This window comes from Loxodonta africana, chromosome 4 (assembly GCF_030014295.1).
Source record: "Loxodonta africana isolate mLoxAfr1 chromosome 4, mLoxAfr1.hap2, whole genome shotgun sequence".
NCBI classification, from domain to species: domain Eukaryota; kingdom Metazoa; phylum Chordata; class Mammalia; order Proboscidea; family Elephantidae; genus Loxodonta; species Loxodonta africana.
The window spans coordinates 12,756,084-12,776,503 of NC_087345.1; the positions used below are offsets into that span (position 1 = coordinate 12,756,084).

Genomic DNA, 20,420 nt, shown 5'->3' on the forward strand with positions numbered 1-20,420 from the left:
TGGGGCAGTTCTACTCTGTCACATGAGGTCACTGTGAGTCAGAATCGACTCAACAGCACCTGACAACAGCAGCAGCCAGGGAAGGGAGAAGAGGGTTGGTCCTGGAGGATCCCCACGACCAGGTTAGTGCCATGTGTTTGCCATGGGAAGGAAAAGGTCACGGCTGCCCAGGCTCAGACACATGGAGTGCTGCTCTGTCTCGGGCTGGCTTGTTACCACAGCTTCACCATCATACACTGGGCTCTGCCAAGTCTTCTGCCCTGGCATCGGTGGCCAAACGGAATCACATCAGCCTTTTCCTGCCCACCAGTTTGCCAGCTGCAGTAAGAGGATGGTCACTGTCTGATCTAGTCCGGCCTACCTCAGACACAGCCCTGCTGCCCACCGAGACCATATTTCATCATCACCTACACAGAGGACACAGTAGACAGCTGCAGTCTATTACAAAAAAGGACAGCACTTACTTAGCTTTCTCATAGTCATAAACGTTAGCATGGGTTTATGGTAGTTAACATTTACTCACTATGTCACAAACCCTTTACATTTGGAATTGTGATTACTGGCCTATGATACACAGAGGACAGTCCATCTTCAGCTAGGCAGAAAAGACCACAGTACCCACGACTTGCAATTACTTACCCGGCAGTGCTATTTTTGAGCATATTCTCCTGCATCTTTGTTTAAACTAAGCATGGGCCAGAATACTCACGTGTGCCTCTCCATGGTGTCTGTGTAAGTGGGCGCAGCTGGGATACTCACATGTGCAGTGCAGTCTGGGCCTTGGCCGCCTCCTGTTTGGTGCTGTATCGGATCAGGGCGGTGCCCTGGGTTAGATTCAGATGGAATGTCAGCAGTGGGCCATGCTGCATGCAGATCGTCCTCAAGGTTGACCCATCAATCTAGGGAACAATGACACTCATGAGACACGAACTGGAGGTGGGGTGGAAGAGCATATTTGAGAATGACGAAGACTTCTGGTGTGTAAATGGTAACAGGATTAAGAAGCCTTGGAGAGATGAATGAAAAACTCAAAGCCGGGAGAGGCTGAGAGAACAGCAAGGTCTTAAAGGCAGGTCTTAAGTCTGTTGAACACTGGGCTTGTCCTAACATGCCCATTTCAGCACACAGAAAAGGGCACACGCACACAGTGCAAAACAAAAGAATACACGTCAACCTGTGGTCTATTTTCCTTATGAGGTAAACAGTGAGCGTGTGTCAACTGGCAGAGCCTTAAAAGGTAGAACTAAGATGGCACCCAAATAAGAACTTCAGCTCTCAGCCTCACTGCTAATGTAGCATTCTTCTGCCGCCCCAGTGACCAATGCTCACAACGAGCTAATGAGAAAGACATACACAAGAAGAGCACAGCTAAACATGCGATGATTCAGAGTGCCGGTGGCTGGCCTAGCTCAAGACTATTTCAGTGTTGTCTCGCCTTGCTCCTACTTTGACCATCTCGAGGTGACTATTTCTACCTACTAGTCGTGTCCTCTGCTGCCCTCAGTCAATGTGACCAAAGATGGCAGCTGCTCACCTTGATCAGCCTCTAACCACTTAAGATGTTAGTGATTAAGGATAACATCCCTAGCTTACGACTCAGATGAACAAATCTATATACGCTGATTAATTTAACTTGTATCAAGATCTCAAGTAGGCTTATTGAAGCTGCTCCGTTCATTTCTTTTGAAGAAAACAGATTACTATTGGAATCGCCTTAAAACACTCTGCAACGGGCAGCAGCAGCGCACACATTCTGTGGTTTTACCATGGAAACCCTGCAGGATGAAAACCGACAATTCCACCTCAGCTCTTTGCTGAAGCTGACAGGAGAAACAGTTCTTAGCATCTTTTGGTGCGTGACCATCGACTACATAAGGCTGTCTAGATACATCAGCCTTCTCAGGACAGACGTCCTTTAAACAAGTTTTAGGTGGTGAAAAGTAAACGTATCCAGGTATCAAAGAGTTGGTCCTACAGCCTTCTTTTAAGCTGTGATTGAGATTAGCCTGCCATTAGGTAGTTTTGATTTTTAAAATTAATCAGTTACTTCTAATATAAACATAGGCAATTTGCACATTTTATAGACATATACACATGTACTTGCTATTTTGCATGATAAAACAGAAATGAACAGCTGGTTAGCTTGCCCAGGCTCCTTTCAAAACACTGTGTCCCTTACAGCTTCTCCACTCCTAACCGCATCACATCCACCACACTGTGTGACAACTTTTAGAAATAATGAGGTATATACAGGTTTGATGATAGTCATATAATTTATTCATAGTTCAGACAACCATTAGATAAACAGCCTGGAATTTTTAGCTGAGTTGCTTAGATAACAAGGTTGAGAGCTGACCAAACCCATTCTATTAGGAACTACTTTTCTCAACATGTACCTTGAAATACGAGTCCTAGGATTTATCCCCTATAAATGGTCTCACTGGGCAAATGAGTTTGGGAGAAGCTGTGGACACTCCCCTCCTGGCAGAGAACCATAACACACACTAACATGATAAAGAGTCTAAGAAGCCTGAGAGTGAAGAAACCTGTGGAGTTTTGTTTAACCAAGTGCATATTTCAAACATATGAGGCCAGAGGCCTATTAACACCCAGGGGAACACTCTGGGAAATGTTGGCTTAGTGATGCGTGCACCAATCTATGTATGAATGACATGCTGGACAATACATCCTGTGTGTCAAGGGGAGGCAGGCAAATTGACTCCTTTTAACAAGGTGTTATAAAGATCGTGCTTGTCAAGTCCAGAGGAAGGTCATGGGCTCAGCTCTGATGGGTTCATTTAACCTCACTTAGGGAGAAGATTGCTCAAGTACTCGACATGGTGCTCCTACAAACGTGTCAAGTTGTCAGGCAACCACAGTGAAAGGGAGGGGTCTAAGTGCAAATTAACCCCACCTAGGAAACGCCCTTATGACAGCATGTTAGTAGCACTATCCTCATATGCAGGGGGTAACAAACGGAAAACTAAGAGCACCCGTGTGGTCTTTATGCTATTCAACTGACAGATTTCTTTTACTGCAGAGATGGATGGCTAATCACTTAAGAAGCATAACAATGGTTCATAGTGTGACTCTTGGGCCCTCCAGTCTTGCTGGATAACTGACATGAAAACAAGTTAATTTCTTTAACATGTGGTTAAAAATATTCTTTCTACACTCCAGATTTCAGGAGGCTGATTTAGGTAATAAGTTATCTCTGCCGAACAGAAACCACCAGAGAATACCGCCTGCTCTGTGTCATAAGCCACACTTGCTGGGTCTCTCTGCAGTGACCAGGAGATAAATGAGCTTTCCTATCTGCCAGCCATCCACATCTCTGAGATTCCTGCTCTCGTACTGTAAGGCAGTCCTACCTAGAAACCCACAAGAAAGCATGATTACCTGTGGAGTGAGATTGTGAAGAACCAGCCAGTAACTAGGACGAACCGAGCCACCGTCACTCCAGGTGGAAGCTGTAAGCAACCAGAAGAAAGATCAGGAGGACCAACCACCATGTTTAAGGAAGCACTGAGCAAGAAACACGTTCAGACAGCGAATGAGGTCTCTTCTCTCCTTTTATGTCTTCTCCCACTTCCACCTCACTTGGACCTTCTTTGCCCTAACTGAATAAACTCTCTTCCCCTAGCCCCCAATCCCTACGCATGCTCGTGCCTTATGTGCCTTATTTGCAAGACAACATCTTCTCTGCAGTTGGTCGTTTTTACTCCATCCATCTCCCTGGAAGCTCCTGGGTCTCCTTGCCTTATACTGACTGCAATTTTCCACTCAAGGGATACTTTTTCCTTTACCGACAACTCTTGTGAAGACTTCATTACATCTTCATCATTTGTGTTAGCTAACAGAAACCCCTCATAAACCAAGGTTGCTCCTTCTGGCAGGTCCTTCTCACCTGAGGCAAGCCGTGAGTCCTGTGTCCCCCACCCCCTGACCGATCGGGGTGCTGTGCTGCTCCAGGGAGATGATGGTTTGGGGTTGGTCAGACCGGGAGGTGGGCGGGGCAGCAATGTAGTGTTCCTTGAGGAAATATGGTTTTTCCACATCTTGTTGGAGAGATGAGTGGGGTTGTGTCCTATGGGATCTGGGGACCATGTTGATTTGTAATCAGAGAACTTTGCTAGAAGAAGAGAAAGTTAAGGAAGGGGTGAGGTTAGATGGGTCACTTGGTCTACAAGTATACATAAACTTTGTCTACATATATAATTACATCTACAGTCATATTCTAAAAAGTAATACTAAGTACACATTTTAAGAACAGCAATGTAAAATACTGTTCTCTGACTTTATTAAATATAAAATTTTCAATAACCATTACTCTGAATTGACAAAATTATCACTCGAACTACAGATTTAATAACGAATTCTCCACTGTGCTAAAAATAACTTGAAGGGAAGACAAATTCAAGGAGAAAGTATTCCTAAAGACTTTAGGCTTATAGATATAGTACAATGTGAAACCTAGCAGGACTAAAGTATTCTATAAATGGTCACTGACTGAGTGAAAGTACAATAAAAAATTAGGCCTTTTTTGGTGCCTTGATCCAGCATATTAAGTATCAGCATTCAAACAGGTTTAAGAAAATCAACATACAATAAATATTCACTAAGGGCTTACCATGCTTAAGGCACTAAATCACTGCTCTGGGTAATATAAACACTTTTTCTCAGGAACCTCAGGTTCAGATGGGAAGGGAGAACAAATGAACAACAGAACTGGTGACGCCAGGCAGCACCATATACGTTCCATCCACAGAGGAAAAAGAGAAAGCTGGGCTGTCAGCAAAGACTTGGCAAAGGTAGGTCTTGAAGGATTTACATAAATGAGTGGGCTCAGAGAGCTGAGGGAAACGCAAACCAAGGTTCAATTTTTACTCTCTCTATTCTGAATATATTTTCTTCCAATTCTGATTGAAAAACATTTCACAGAGACACAAAAGGAGGCCATGAAAGTAGGTTGGAGGCAGATTAAGATGGTACTGGGAGATTTTTTCAGTTGATTCAGCCTGTAGTGTTAAGAGTGTAAACTAGGGTGACAGCAAATAAATAGACTGCAACAAACAAGATGGCTATAAGAGATACGACCGAAGAATCAACCCCTCGGAGGCCATGGTCACTGCCTGGGTGAAGGGAGTGAAGAGAGGGAAAGTGGGACGGATGACTGAGACTGTGTAACTCAGTACTGCATGGGGACATCATTAAAAACAATAAGGAGCTTGGTTAAAAAGGGAAGATAAAAGTGTATTTCTGGTTTCAGACAAGTCTGAGGGGATTCTAGGGCCATCTATCAGGTGGATGACCAACTGCAGACAAAATAGTTCAACCTGAGATATAAACAATTAGAAGAATAAGAGTTAGGTGAAAACAAGGTTTTACACATATAGGAAGAAGTCCTATGAACAATGTGGGGTGGTGGTTAGAAACGTGGAATATTGAGTTGGCTCCTTTACACATTGCTCAGACCTGAGGCAAAGTACATCAGCTCTTTGAACCTCAGTTTCTTCATTTACAAAGTGGGGATAACAACAGAACATCCCCATAGACTTTAGTGAAGATAAAATAACAATTCATGCTTAGCATAATGCCTGGCCTGCAGGACCATTCAGTAAATGGTAGACATTGTAGCATTGCTGATACAACATGGGATGGAAAGAACGAGAAGACAATTTGTAGGCCATTAGCCTACAGTGTCTTAGTAGCTAAAGATCTATTTGCTTTATGCCTGAAGAAGAAAAAGCCTTAATGACTTTAATAGCCTAAGACTGAACTTGTGCAAGACCAATATGCCAATTACTAATAACTTATGTACTGATCTATAAGGCATTGTGCTGAGTGACTTCAAAGGCTTTATTATACCCATCAACTTTTTATTTTTTATTGTCTTTCTAAAACAAACAAATAAACATAAGGAACTCAACAACTGTAGTTGGCAGAAGTAAGTGAGTTCCCCTCCACTTCTCTGGCCAGCTTTCCTTAGCCTCTGTCTACAAGAGGACAGATTTCTAGGGAACGAAAGCTACAATTGGCTGCCTTAGGAATAACAACCTATAACAGTTGGTTCTTCTCATGGCCCTTGATCCCCCCTGGCCGAATGGTCAGAAGAAAAACACATGTGTCATTAAGACAGGGCCTCTTATGAACACCCACAGCACCCTTCAGCTGTGTCATTATCTGCCTTGTCCTAAAGCTGTATTTGTCTCATCCTCCCTCTGTGAAACTAGCAGCTCCCTGAGGACTGGCCCAACACAAAAGGTGTGCCCGTGAAAGTCTGTTCCACTGAAGTAGTGATTCACTTCTATATAGCAGATATTGAGAAGGGAAATAAAATGAACAACTTTGAGATAATCCATGCTGACCTATGCTATTCAACTTTTGTAAAAGGATTTCTTAAGAAATAAATTCCAATTGCCTTTATAGAAAGGAATCTGATAGAAAATGCTAACCAAAAGGAAACAATAGGTCCCACTCATACCTGAAGTACTATGAACGTTGGTAAAGGAGTTGTCAGAGGCACTGTAGGGCCAGGCACCAGGTGAAGGCAGCGAGGTGTTGAGGGAAGAATTAGACCCTTTGGAGGATGACAAACAGAGAAGAAGAAAACATTGCAAATAAATGTCAGTATAACCAGTAAAATCCAGACAGTATCTCACTTAATCTTCAGTAGAAGAGGGAACAAAAAACATCTAAAGGACAAAAACATTAAAAGCTATGTACTCTTTTTTTTTTTTAATTTTTACAGTGCTTTAAGTGGAAGTTTACGAATCAAGTCAGTCTCTCATACAAAAATTTATATACGCCTTGCTATATATACTCCTAGTTGCTCTCCCCTTAATGAGACAGCCCACTCCTTCTCTCTACTCTCCATTTTCATGTACATTCAGCCAGCTTCTGACCCCCTCTGCCCTCTTGTCTCCCCTCCAGATAGGAGCTGCCCACATAGTCTCATGTGTCTCCTTGATCCAAGAAGCTCACTCCTCACCTTTTTCTATCCTATAGTCCAGTCCAATCCCTGTCTGAAGAGTTGGCTTTGGGAATGGTTCCTGTCTTGGGCTAACAGAAGGTCTGGGGACCATGACCTCCGGGGTCCTTCTAGTCTCAGTCAGGCCATTAAATCTGGTCTTTTTACTAGAATTTGGGGTCTGCATCCCACTGCTCTCCTGCTCCCTCAGAGGGTTCTCTGTTGTGTTCCCTGTCAGGGCAGTCATCGGTAAAAGCTACATATTCTTAACGTTTTCAGGTTTAATTATTAGGTACTACCAAATACAAAAGAACCCACAGACAGACACATCGGAAAATGCTGACTGTTGGATAAACGTGGAGAGTGTTTCGCTTATTTACCTGTGGTGTTATCCCGCAGAAGTTGGTGGTCAGTATCTACAATGGGAGATGTGGCTGTACCCCCCAGCACACTTCCTGGGGTGACATAGGGGTCAGATTCAGGGTCAATGTTTTGGATACCTTTCCATGGCACTCCTGGTTGGAATTCTGAGACAAGGAGAACAAACAATTAGGGGTAGGAGGTTGTTCAAAAAATGATAAAGTTACTTTCTGCTGTGGGAAACGGGTCTGTGAGAAGGCTAAACACTGATCTATTTTACTGCAGATTTTCATCATGAAGTAAAAAAAACAGGTATGAACACCTCCTCTTCCAGCAGTATCTGCATCTTTGTGTTACAATAACATTGTTGACCTTCTGTCTGTCTGTTGTAGTGAACTTGGAGCCACTGCTTATCAACACCTGGTCCCAGTACCCTGATCTTCCTGCTCCCAGAGAGATGAAGGCCTGAAGGTAGGGAAGGTGGGATTAAGTTCTCTGGTGCTCATCAGAGGTTGTCCTGGCATCTAGGCCAAGAACGGGCAGACAATCTGGGGTGGAGATCAGTGACCCGTCCCATTTCCATCACCAGAAACTGGTGGAGAACACACCAAAGAAAATGTATACAAATGACCATCACTACACAGGCATCCAGGAATAATTTGGCTCATCATATAAAATGCCTAGAATATATCTGAGAGGTTACTTTTTTTTTTTTTTGGTCAATTTAAATCATTTTTAAAGCTATGTGGTAGAATGAATAAATTTTTATTTTCCTAATCATGCTGAGGAAGAATAACATGCATTATGACCCAACTTTAATAAAATTAAACTATACATATTTGTATCACAAATACACATGTACAGAAAGAGGTCCAGAAGAACAGCTACCAAATTCTTGGAATTATCGATTTTCATTTTAGTTTGAATTTTTCTATAATGAAAATAGATTACTTATATCAAAAAGAAAAATATTTGACCAACAATCTCATTGCACCCACTATTGCGTATCTGCAACCTAACTAGTAACACATACTTGCTTAATGAATAAACAGATCAATTCAATGGACACTTCAAAGAGCCCAGGTTCCAGGCATCTTGTCCACGGGATGAATGTCAAGTGTTAGGTCAAATGTCACCTTCCTTGGCCTTCAGATCTCACTCCTCCTAACTTCCTTGGGTAATAGGCCTGGGCGATATTTACCACACAGTAACTTACTATGTAGCTGATGATCAGAGTTCACACCTTGTCGACTAAACGCTAGAGAAAACCCTCTATCTGCACACAGTACACAGCACATGCCTGGCTTTTATCAGACAATAGTTACTGAATGAAAAAATAAAATTGAGCAGCTTTAGTAACGTGGGTTGCAAAAGCAATGTGTTCAGAATCTGAAATTAACAATGAAAACAAAAATGCTATCCCAGAGAAAGCATTTCCTGGACAATACCTGGAGGCCAACTGGCATTGCTGGATTTACTTCCAATTTTATTTGTTGGTGGAGATTTGGCAGGTAACCAGCTATCACCAGCAGGACCCGTATGGCCACCCAGTGTGTCACCCGGGATGATATCAAACTGGTTGTATGGTGACCCTCCTCGGGTCTTACCAGGGGCCACTATAGCGCCTGAGAAAGGAGGGAAAAATTAATTCACACTCAGAAAGGGCTCCTGTGAACAGAACTTGTCTATCTTTAATTCTGAGTAACTCAAACGAATACAGTATTCTAAGCTTATGCAGTAAAAAAAGAGCACTAGAATAAGTGGCAGCCTTTAACTCAGTATATAGTTAATAAGCAGAACCACCAGCACAATTCATTTCACCTGTCTTGAGCCTCAATTTCTCATGCACACAGGACTGTTCTCGTTCTTGCATATTCCTTTTAGTTTTAAAATTTTATGGCCGTACGAATTAACGGAACTTTCACAAACTAGGAAGCATACCATTATCCCCATAGTATCCAGGCTAGTGACTCATAAGTGAGAAACAGGAAAAATACTAAACAATTTACTGCAGAAAAGAGGGTTTTTCACTACATTTCTACGGACGTTTCCCACTGAGCCCTTCAGTGCTAACCGGGCCTGCTGCAGCTCAAGAGGCAGGGTGAAGAGAGAGCCCAGCGGCCAGAAACGCGTCTGCAGTTGCTTTAAATTCCAAGGCAATGAGATGGCGTTCCCACACAGGGGCTCTGCCGGTACAAAACCAGCAATGACCACTGCGGCCTCGAGAGCCAGGGCCTCACACGCGAACAGCAAAGGCTTTGTCGCCACTCTCCTGAGAGCGTGTCAGTGGTTTTGTCAGTGCCCCCTTTCTACATTTTATAGGCTATGGGGCAGGAAAAACATTAAAAGCTTAAAATTCCCTCAAACTAAAACTAACCAAAAAAAACTAAACAAAATTACAGGCATCTGTGAGCTACCATTCCACTTATTTATCAAATGAATTTTACCTGCTGTATTATGTCATTTGATCTATTCTTAGTGTGTTTAGAAACAGATAAAATTATTTCCAGAATCATGTATCAAAATCTTTGTTTAAATATTGGTAAAAAAAATCACCTCTTTGGTTTGGTCTAGCAGGAGTATTATCAAGACTATCTCCCTGTCATTTGCTTGTCTGGAAAAAAGCCACTGGCAAAAATCTGGCTTGAGGGTCCATTATGGTGAAGTAGTAGAAAATGAAACACTCAATTACCCTGGAGACTGCTAAGGAAGTAGGGAAATATTATTTATAACCTCTAAAAAGGCAAGTGGATACCCTACCTTTGAGATATCCTCTCACAGGCCATTTTGTATTTACTATCATGCACCTATCGTGTCCTTGGGGACAAGGGCACCCAGTGAATCATCAGTCTAAGGAAGTAGTGAAAATGCCCAAAGCAAAAGATGACACTGTGCTCGGATTATTCAGGCCAGAAACAGACTTTATAATTTCAATAAATCATTCTTGACTTCGTGGCACAAAGTCAAATGATAACACCTTGGGATACCAGGTGGAGGACGCCATGCAGCCACTTCACCAACCTCTCGGATGGGCACATTAGAGAGCGGTTTATAAAGGAAACCAGAAAGGGGCTTCATACTGAATGACTTGGCCGGGGCTGAGGCCTGCCAAGAGCGCCAATAGGAATGGCCAGACACCGATTTACACTTGGTTCTCACGGGTACAGTTGAGTCCAGCTGAATTACTGTCAAACGAAGCAAACATTGACACAAAGGCTGAAGGAAGGTTCTGAGACCCTGAATCTGTTTTACAGGGAACTGGGGAAGAACTGACAGCCCACATTCAAGATCAAAGCCTGCGGTGCCCGCAAGTGCTGTCTCTGCAGACACTGTAGGTCACAAACAAGGAAGTTCTGCGGAAAGTTCCAATCTCATGTATGGACCTATTAGTCGTCTTTTGGAGATTAAAGGGCAAAAAAATTTTTTAAAAGCTGCTGGACTTCATATAGGTCAAACAATCAACATACGTGCTCAGTGTGCTCTCCTGCACCACAAAACAAAAAACTCAACAACTGATTCTGTCCTGTCAGCCAATTTATTAGGGTTTTACCATATGGAGCCCCAGGTTCACTGCCACTGTAATGGCCCTCAATCCCCCGGGCCGGTGGGAAATCCTCTGCCCAGTCAGAACCAGCACTTCTAGGCTTTTTGTAATTTGACATACATATAACCCAGCTTTCCTATCCTCGGTGATCTTAAAAATCTAGGAAAAAATCAAGAGGCTTGTTAGAAAAAAGCTGAAGATCTATGTTTCAAGATAATTTTATAGGATGCTTCCCCCAGGTCAGGTGAGGGTCAAAATGGCTCCAACTCACAATGCTTAGCTTGCTCTTACCATTTTTGTGCATATTGGCTTCCTGTGTGGCTACAGAGGGCAGTCCCTCCATCATGGAGGTCCACTGTTTGAAGCGAGACTCGGTTCCAGCCTCCTTCCCACCAACCATGCCATAGTCCATGCCGCCAGAGCTGAAGCCTAAAAGGCAGAACCACATTTTATGTCTTTCTGTACATTTCCATATCAACAACCAGGAATTCTGAGGTAGAAGCCATGAACTGCTTTTATTCGCCACTCAAAGACTAATTCACATGAGCTTTTCCCTGCTCAGAAATAAGAGTTTTGATTCAAAACTCAGCTCTTGGCTCCTATTTGTTAAAAAAGTGATGACTTCCTTAAGTATGAAAAAAATGTTTGGGTTCCTTCTAATTAAGACTACCTCAGTACACCTGCACATTCACTTATTCAAACAGCTAACATTTGGAGCAGAGAGTAGGCCAGGGCCAGGGATTCTCCAACTGAGATGGAGATGTCCACATACCACACCAATGTGGTGTAGGGGGAAGCCAAAGGACTGTGGTAAGGGCACCTGGAGGAGAAAGGCCTCACAGAAGAAGCAGTAAATGATTAGGACCTAAGGACAGGTATTCAAGGAAGTAAGGGAAATAAAGCACAAAAGCTCTGGCTCATGACAGTCAGCATGTTTAAGAGTGGTGAGAAGTTCACTGAATCCGTAAAGCGAGGTGGAGAGTGGTAGGAAAAGAGGAAGAAATGAAGAGTCCATGTCGTGTAAACTCCTTATACATGAAGCCAACCAATTTGGACCTTTCTTCTCTAAGGTGGAAGATAAAGAAATTTTTAAGTGAGAGAGAGAGATAACCAGATGCGTGTTTTAGAAAGAGAACTGGCAGTGTGAGAATGGCAGGGTGGGTGTGTGAAGAGAATTCGAGAGATCAACTTGAAGGAGGTCTTGGGGCTTGCGTTGGTAGGTAGGTAGAGTTCAGTGTTTACTTTGCCATGAGCCCTGGGCAAATCTCAGGAATTAGGCCCTTAGCAAGAGTCCGGGTGGGGACTTTGTTACAACTGCACGGGGCTGGGCAGGTGAAAGCCACACAGCAAGGCTTGTGGATGTGGCCTCATAGGGCCCATTGTCCCTCCTGGGTCAGAACACTTCCTTAAACGGTCTCTCAAAAAAGTAAAATAAAGGACTAAAACGAACATTTGAAACTGGGGAGGGGAGAGGAAGAACAAGGAGCAGCTACAGGCACAAAGGGACGTAGCAGGGTTCCACCACTCCAAAGCCCAGGGGCCCGCAGGAACCCAAAGCCAGGCCTGACTCCACCCTGTCCCCACATTGCTCTCTAATCATCCAGAGACACTGTTCTCTCCTCCCCCACCCCTAATGTTTTACTAGCCCTCCAGTTCCATTTACCCAAACCCCACTGAGGGCCCACGTCATGGTTTTCTCCTCTGTGCTTATCCTAGTTGTCTGAGCTAGCTTTATAAATCTGTTCTAAAATCTACCTGACCTATGTTTGAGACGTTGCTATTTATATAAAGAACACTGTTCCATCACACTGTAACTGAATTTACTAATCAAAGTCACTGCAAGGAGGTGGAGGAGGGAAGGTAGAAATCCTTGGAATGAGATAGAAATATTCTGAATTAGATGACTTAAAAAGAAAAAGGATATAAGATAGTTTTCTTTTCGTGTCTTACGTAGCTTAAATGAAACGATGGACAGACAGGGAGGTAGAAAAGGACAAAAGCTTTCTCTGACCCAGGCTTTTATGGAATGAGCCGCTTCCTCTGTGGGAAAATGGCACCTCTGCCTTTGACAGAGAAAACCAGCCCGAGGTACTTGGCTTCCCAGCTGTCTGAAAACTCAGTTCCACTCATGGAGAAAGAACTTTTGGGAAAAAACCCTAGGATTCTGGCTAAGATTAAAAACTTATAGTTCTAAGATAAGGAATTATTCTTCAGAGATTATCTTTGAAGCTGCTCTAAAATTTACTTAAAACTCATAGTGAATTAATGTCACATAATTTCATCTTATTAGAGTTCTTTTAGGAGTCCTGGTAGCACGGTGGTTAAGCGCTCAGCTGCTAACAGAAAGTTCAAACCCACCAGCTGTGCCTCAGAAGAAAGACGTGGCAGTCTGCTTCTGAAAAGATAACAGCCTCGGAAACCGGGGGGTGGGGGGGGGGCGGTGGTATGGGCAGGGGGGCAGTTCTACTCTGTCCTACAGGGTAGCTATGAGTCTGAATCGACTTGACAGCAATGGGTTTTGGCTTAGGGGCCCAGAGGACTAGTACTTCCAGGGAATTGTATCAGGGCATTACTTGAAACTGTGGGACAAACTGATCATGAGGATAAAACATATTTAAGGCCCAATTTATATGTTCATTAGTCCTACCCCCGACAGAAAGGGTCTTGTTTCTCTTTCTCTCTGACTTCCATCCAATATTGCACAGTACCACCCTTGTCCTGTTTGCATTTTTAAAAACCAAGATTTCTTTTTATTTATGCACACATGTGTATCACACATAAGGCCAGATGACTTCAATTTTACCAGAGACCCTTAGCCGCTGGGCAAGCCCACTTCTGGCAAGTGTGCTAACCAGTGCTGCACTTCTCTACGTCTTTTTAAATAAAAGGCAGATTATAAACAAGTCACACCTAACGTAATAAAGACCTAATAGTAGGAATTTGTTCATTTTTTAATAAGTTAACCCACTGCCGTCAAGTCGATTCTGACTCACAGTGATCCCACAGGACAGAGTAGAACGGCCCGGTAGAGTTTCCAAGGAGAGCCTGGCGGATTCGAACTGCCGAACCTTTTGGTTAGCAGCCATACACTTAACCGCTACACCACCAGAGTTTCTGTTTAATAAGTTATAAAACGTAAATGTAAGTCAATATGCTGTTGCTTCCTAACTTGGAGTAATGAAATGCACAACTAAATTCATAAGCTATTTATGAAAGAAGATGTTAAAACACGTGAAGTTTCTTCAGAAACACGTATGTATGTGTCTGCTGGACTCTGGTCACCGGCCCCCAGGAAGGAGCAAGAATCAAGAACAGTAATCAGAAATAACACCAGTAATCCAACAGGACATCGTTAAGAGAGGTACGTGCTGCTACGAACCAACACATTTGCAGCCAACACATAGTTTTATTTTCAAATAAGAGGCAGAACATACTAACCATTCTAAGGCCTGACTGTTATTGGAAGAAACACATCATGTAATTTTGGGTTTTGAACATCTAACTAAGGGAGCCCTGGTGGCACAGTGGTTAAGAGCTCAGCTGCTAACCAAAAGTTTGGCAGTTTGAATCCACCAGTTGCTCCTTAGAAAACCTATGGAGCAGTTCTACTCTGTCCTATAGGGTCACTATGAGTCGGAATTGACACAACGACAAAAGGTTTGGTTTTTGGTTTAACTAAGGTGTGCCCAGTCTAAAAGAAGTGACATGAAAGTTCTTCCACAGGCTTTACCCGGTACATTCTCAAAACATTTTTATATCTGAAAAAATCTGCACCACTAACCTATGCTGGTCAAGCTGCTCGGAGGTGCTTTTCTTTCCAGCTAATGACACATCCCAGGGATGAGCACCAAGAAGAGCGGAAAAGACCTGCTTGTGTTAACGAACGTGAGAGCTGCTTTGGGCTTTCACACACTCTCTCTGCTCTGCACCGACTGGGCTCTACCTCAGGAACTAGGCACTCTGATGAATGGGGAAGGAGGAGCGACAGCTGCCCTGCTCTATTATTACACATTGTGTCTCAATCAGGACAACTCACAACATGTACCAAAAAACCCAAATCTTAAGCCCAGCCTCATCCTCCAGAAAATGAGGGAGAAGGCGGAGACTGGGAGCCGAGGGGGTAACGGCAGTTTCATCGATCACTAAGGAAAGCTTCCCCCTTGCTTGGTGCTCTGGCATTCTACACCCCAGATAAGCACACCTAGGAAGATGTGGGATGGGTGAAGAGCTTGCCCTTCTTTTCCGTCAAGTGGAAGAGAGGTCATCTTGACCTTAAGTCAGTTCTCAGGAGATCATTTTTAAGAGATAGCCGACCTGGTGGAAGCTGAGGATGTGGAAATGAATTCCCTTAAACCTAACCCAGATCATGGATGGCTTGAAGTCTTTGCTCATTCCTGTATGTGGCCAGCCCAGCTGGAAGGTCACCCAACTACCAGAGAGTAGGGCGATGTGGCCAGGATCACTCTGTCACCTTAGAGTATGGTTTCAGGTTCTCCTAGCTCTTATTTTCCAATTTGCCAAGAACAGTGTCGATTTACCTAAAATGTCAATGTTGTCAGGTTAAGAAACCCGCCGTGGTATGTGATGGCTTTTTAACTTTTATTTTTAATTTCAATCTCTGCTGCCTCACTGATGAAATTCTGCTTACAACACGCTCCCCAGTTCTGACAGAGCTGCCGTTTGCTTGCCAAAAGATTCTTGATGAATGTCACAGGTATAACGTTACTCGTGCTGATTCTATTTAAATCAGATGCAATACTAATACCAGATGAATTTTATCGGCTTGCCCTATAATTTTAGTACCTCATGCTTTTTCAAGAGAAAGCAATTTTATCGCTGGAGCTGAACACTTCCACTTGTACACATGTGAAGAGATCGTGATCTCAGACATACACAGCGCTCACAGCATAGACAACTACGTTTAACCTGGCTTTTAGAAATTCCTGGTGGTAGGAGAGCAGCTGCCGTTCATAAGCATGCTACAGGGAAAGCCTGCTTCAGAGCCAAGAGAGATTGGAGCTTCGGAAAATCTAGGAAACTATCTGTGCCTGAGATTTCTCTTCTGTAAAACAGGGATAAGAATATCTACCTCATATAACAAGAGAAAAAAAAATGAAACCTGCTGCTCAAGTCGATTCCGACTCACAGCTACCTATAGGACACAGCAGAACTACCCCACAGGGTTTTGAAGGCTGTATATCTTTAGAGAAAAATACTGACAGATCTTTCTTCCACGGAGCAGCTGGGAGGTTCGAACCACCGACCGTTTGGTTGGCAGCTGAGCATTTTAACCACGGTGTCACCAGGGCTCCCTTCTACTCCTACAGCTGTGGTAAGGATGGAGCATAATGGGAGTCCAGCTTCTAACACAGGCCTAGGACATGACACTTAGATTAAAAAAAGAAAAACGGTAGTTTTCATCACCAAGACTTACCAGAACCATATCCAGGTATTGGCCCTTTGGTTTGAAGGTCTGGGAGGCCCACATTCAGAGTGTTGGGTACCATGTTGTCCAGATGGGACTTGGGCCCAACAGGATGAGATGGCGAATGCTTCATGCTAGGCTGCCTCTGCTGCTGCTGCTGAAGAGCACTCACCATCCGAGCAAGCTGCCGGGGAGTGAGGGTGGCAGGGGAGCCAGGTGGAGGAGGAGGCCCAAGGGAAAGCAGAAAAATGATCAGCTTGAATACCCAGAACGTCACAGGAAAAGGCTGCATATGATTCCTTCTTGCTATTAAGGAGGTTAAAGAGAGATGCACTCCTCACAGAGATTACTAGAGGGACCCTTCCGATCCCACACCTACACTATTGCCATGGAGTCCATCCCAACTCACGGTGACCCCAGGTGCCAGAGTAGAACTGAGCTCCACAGGGTTTTCAGTGGCTGCAATCTTAAGGAAGGAGATCACTGGACCTTCCTCTGCAGTGCTGGGTAGATCTGAACTGCTAACCTTGCAATTTGAAGCCGAGCGCCAACCCCACACCTGCAACTGACGAGAAGGCATGTACCTGCTGCTCCTGCTGCTGGCGCACAGCTTGAGAAATCTTTCTCTGGTTCTGCAACAACTGCTGCTGTTGCTGCTGCTGCTGCAAGAGAAGCTGACATGCCTACAAAACAAGAGACGCGACCGAGCAGCTCCTGAGCTTCGCTTGCTGAGGACACTGAACGGGTCTGTGAAATGCATTAAGGTCACTAATTCCAGAGGACCAACGAGGAAAGCATCATCACGCTTCTGGTCTACCGGTCACCTTCACCTCCAGCTAAGCTGGTCTATCAACCTTCGTTGTCATTAGATGCCACAGAGTTGATTCCAATTCCCCATGTGGCAGAGGAGAACTGCTCCGCAGGGTTTTCAAGGCTGTAATCTTTACAGAGCAGACTGCCAGGTCTTTCTCCCACAGACCTGCTCGGTGGGTTCGAACTGCCAACCTTTTGGTCAGCAGCCAAGCGCTTAACAGCTATGCCACCAGGGCTCCTCTCCACCAACACTTAAGCACACTCAATAGTTTGGACAGAAGTGTGAACTAGTAATCTCTAACCATAAAAACTGGCAAAAAAGATAAATGAAGCAAATCAGGACTAAAGAAAGCGACAAAAAAATCTTGCAAATAATCTTTTCAGCTATAGGAGGAAAATCTACTTACCAACTGAAACTGGGGAATCTGTGGAAGCTGGCTCAGCATGGCAATTTGTTGAGGAGATAACTGGGGCCCCACATTGAAGAGGCCTGGACTCAGGCCACTGTTGGGAAACTGCTTGAGCATTGAGGCAGAAACCTAGATACATGCACACACAAAGACGGAGCTTTCAGAATTTATCACAACAACGCATTTTCTGTGAAGAGGATTTTGATACATCTAAGGCAAGTGCTATCAACTTCTTCCTTGAAAAATATTTATGGAAACTGGTATACACTTGGAGGAAACACACCGAAGTATTCTCTCAGCAACAAGACTGTAAGAGCTTCTTAGTCTCTTCGTTAGGCTTTCCCAATTTTTCTACAATAAAAATTGTGAATTTTATAAACAGGAAAATACCTGCACAAAAAAAATTTTTTATGTGAAAGTATGGCTTTTGTCTAACTGAGAAGTTATTACTGGGAGTCTGCCTTAAGGTAAAATATACTGAACTGCATAAAGCTAATAAATGCTTAAAAGATTAAGTATTCCAAAGATTAAGTATTCCTGTACTAACTTGTAAAGCAACACACTGGAGTTTCAACTCATGACTTTCCCATACTGAATATACACAGAGTTGCAGAGAGCCAATGGGGAGGGGTCCACAGGTGCTGCCCTCATTCTCTCCATGCTTTCAGGAGTGAACGGAGCTAGGCTGTGGGGCCCTCCGTTGACAGGAAAAGAACACCTGCCCATTCTCTGAACTGCTTGTTAAAAGATTTTTCAGCTGGGCTGGAATGAGTTTCCCTGTGCTTTCATCCACTGACGCCACCGGATCCCCTTGGGGCTGTGGAGAACAAACTTCCTCCCTCATCCATGAGTGGCAAATAGGACACTGGTTTAGAAGTTCGGCTCTAGAGCCAGAATGCCTGGGTTTATATCCCAGCTCCGCCATTTCTAAGCTGTGTGACCTGGAGCAAGTTGCTTATTTAACCTTTCTGAGCCTCAATGCTCTCATCTTAAAATTAGAATAATACCAACTTCAGTACACTGTTTGAGGATTTTGTTAAATGCTTAGAAACGTACTCAATAAATGTTCTTATTATTCTACAACACAATTCTTCAAATGTCTAGAGACAAATGATTACAGTTCTCCTACATCTTACCTCCAGCCTAAATATGACCAGTTCTTTCACCTGTATCTCAATGAATTTCTTGATACAGAGTCCACAACAGAAAGCTACTTTCTAGATCAGGGTATCTCTACTCTTCTGATAAAAGTCATGCTTTTATTAACAGTACCTAAGATCTCAGTTTCTCCTGTGATCACATCATAACTCCTACTGACTGTCAATTAAAATCTACACTATTTTAAAATATGTTTTGCAGTTGAATCATACCTTCCCCCCATGTAATAGTTAAGCAGCTGGTTTAAAAAAAAATCTTTAGTAATTTATCCAAGCTTAGAACCTTGCATTTACCTTTATGTGCCTGGTACATAGCAGATGCTCAATAAATACTTATTCAACAAACAGGTCTCTATTACGTTCTAATTTGTCAAGAGTTGGCCCAAGTTCTTTTTAATCCTGTTATTCCATTTATTCTGTTTGTGTTCCCCCCATGTGGTCGGAATGTTGAACTTGACAGAGCTAGGGATAATCTAGTAGCATGCCGCTAAAAACTTCCTTCCAACCTGAAACTCATCAGCTCGGGAAGAGTCATCCATTTATTAATTTACACAATGATTTTACTGTAGCATGTAGCCTGTATTCTTCCACCTCATCCAAAACAATGAAGCAGCTTGTTAAATGGACTGCTGAAATAAAGATACGATGACTATTATCGTTTTTTATGATCCAATATTTCTTACTTATCAATGAAGGAGATGAGTCAAGTTGAAGCTTGTAGCAAACTCTGATTACTGATTCCTATCCTAGGTGCTCAAAAGCCATCTTTTTGATAATCTAGTCTAGAATCCTACCTTGAATTGGCACCAAGAATATCAGTCTTTAGCCAGTTCCCTTATTTCTCCTTTCAAAAATTATTTAAAATTTTCCCCCATTCTTCTCACTTTCCTGTGGGGGAGGGATACTTCTTCCCCATTTCTGATCTGAGGTTTCACATGACAACGAGTCCAAAGCAGCTGTTCCCTTCTCAGTCACCACGCTGCACTAAACCCAAAGGCTCCTCAAATCGGCCTACTTTTTTTTGCAAGCCTCAGCTTCTTTCCCATTCTAATTCCCTGACAGAATCCTGAACTTCAATGTTGCTCTCCTATTCATGATTGCTTTTATACCTTTCTCTCCATCTTTTGAAAATGCCTCTTTACAAACTGAGTCCATCAGAAAGCACCTATCTTCAGCATCACGGTCAGGGTTAAATTCTTTCGTTTCCTAATACTTTTGAGGCATCGTCACAGCCACATTCTCAAGAACATACGTCTTTTCTCTGACATTTTCTAGTCCAGAAACTCTAAGTGCAGGTTCCCTATACCTGACTCACAATCTCATTTTCCAGACACTTTTACGTAACCTATCACTTTTTTATTCTGAGAAGTATTTTGGTTTAATGCAATAGTTTGCCAAGTTGCTTCTTCTCTACCCTGGAAGAGATACTGAGTGTTACCAACCAATATAAAAACTTGATTGATGACCTATATTAACTGCTGGTCTCCTAGCAGACGTGTGTGTAGTGAGCACTCCCCTACTGTGCGCTTGGCCTCTGTACCAGTTTTATGGCCGGCATGAAGAACACACCTCCACAATTTCCCATAAATCCCGGCTCTTCTTCACCACCTCTCCTCTGAGTTCACCCAAATAATCACCAGTGGGACTTAACTCATAGTGTCTGCTTTAATACTTCTAACTCCACTGTAATAAATGATTGGGGAAAGAGGGAGGAGTAGATATATCCTATGCTTTCAACACC

The 20,420-nt window shown here is 43.3% G+C and overlaps 1 protein-coding gene across 16 annotated transcripts in view; it reads right to left on the reverse strand.

Moving 5' to 3' along the window:
* The window catches only part of TNRC6B (trinucleotide repeat containing adaptor 6B), a 300,739-nt gene that overhangs the window by 12,724 nt on the left and 267,595 nt on the right, over positions 1-20,420 (reverse strand). For 14 of the 16 annotated variants that reach the window (XR_010321683.1, XM_064283467.1, XM_064283470.1 and 11 more), the window contains 10 exons: positions 17,520-17,651; positions 16,884-16,982; positions 16,309-16,483; positions 11,166-11,303; positions 8,779-8,955; positions 7,351-7,497; positions 6,485-6,580; positions 3,908-4,132; positions 3,400-3,470; positions 760-899 (listed from right to left, as the gene is read on the reverse strand). Coding sequence is in view for 15 of the 16 variants with exons in the window: in XM_064283467.1 (XP_064139537.1) it covers positions 760-899; positions 3,400-3,470; positions 3,908-4,132; positions 6,485-6,580; positions 7,351-7,497; positions 8,779-8,955; positions 11,166-11,303; positions 16,309-16,483; positions 16,884-16,982; positions 17,520-17,651 (1,400 nt within the window). In the remaining variant the exon portion in view is untranslated. The remainder of the gene's footprint in view (positions 1-759; positions 900-3,399; positions 3,471-3,907; positions 4,133-6,484; positions 6,581-7,350; positions 7,498-8,778; positions 8,956-11,165; positions 11,304-16,308; positions 16,484-16,883; positions 16,983-17,519; positions 17,652-20,420) is intronic. The other 2 variants (XM_064283475.1, XM_064283468.1) reach the window with 2 other exon arrangements.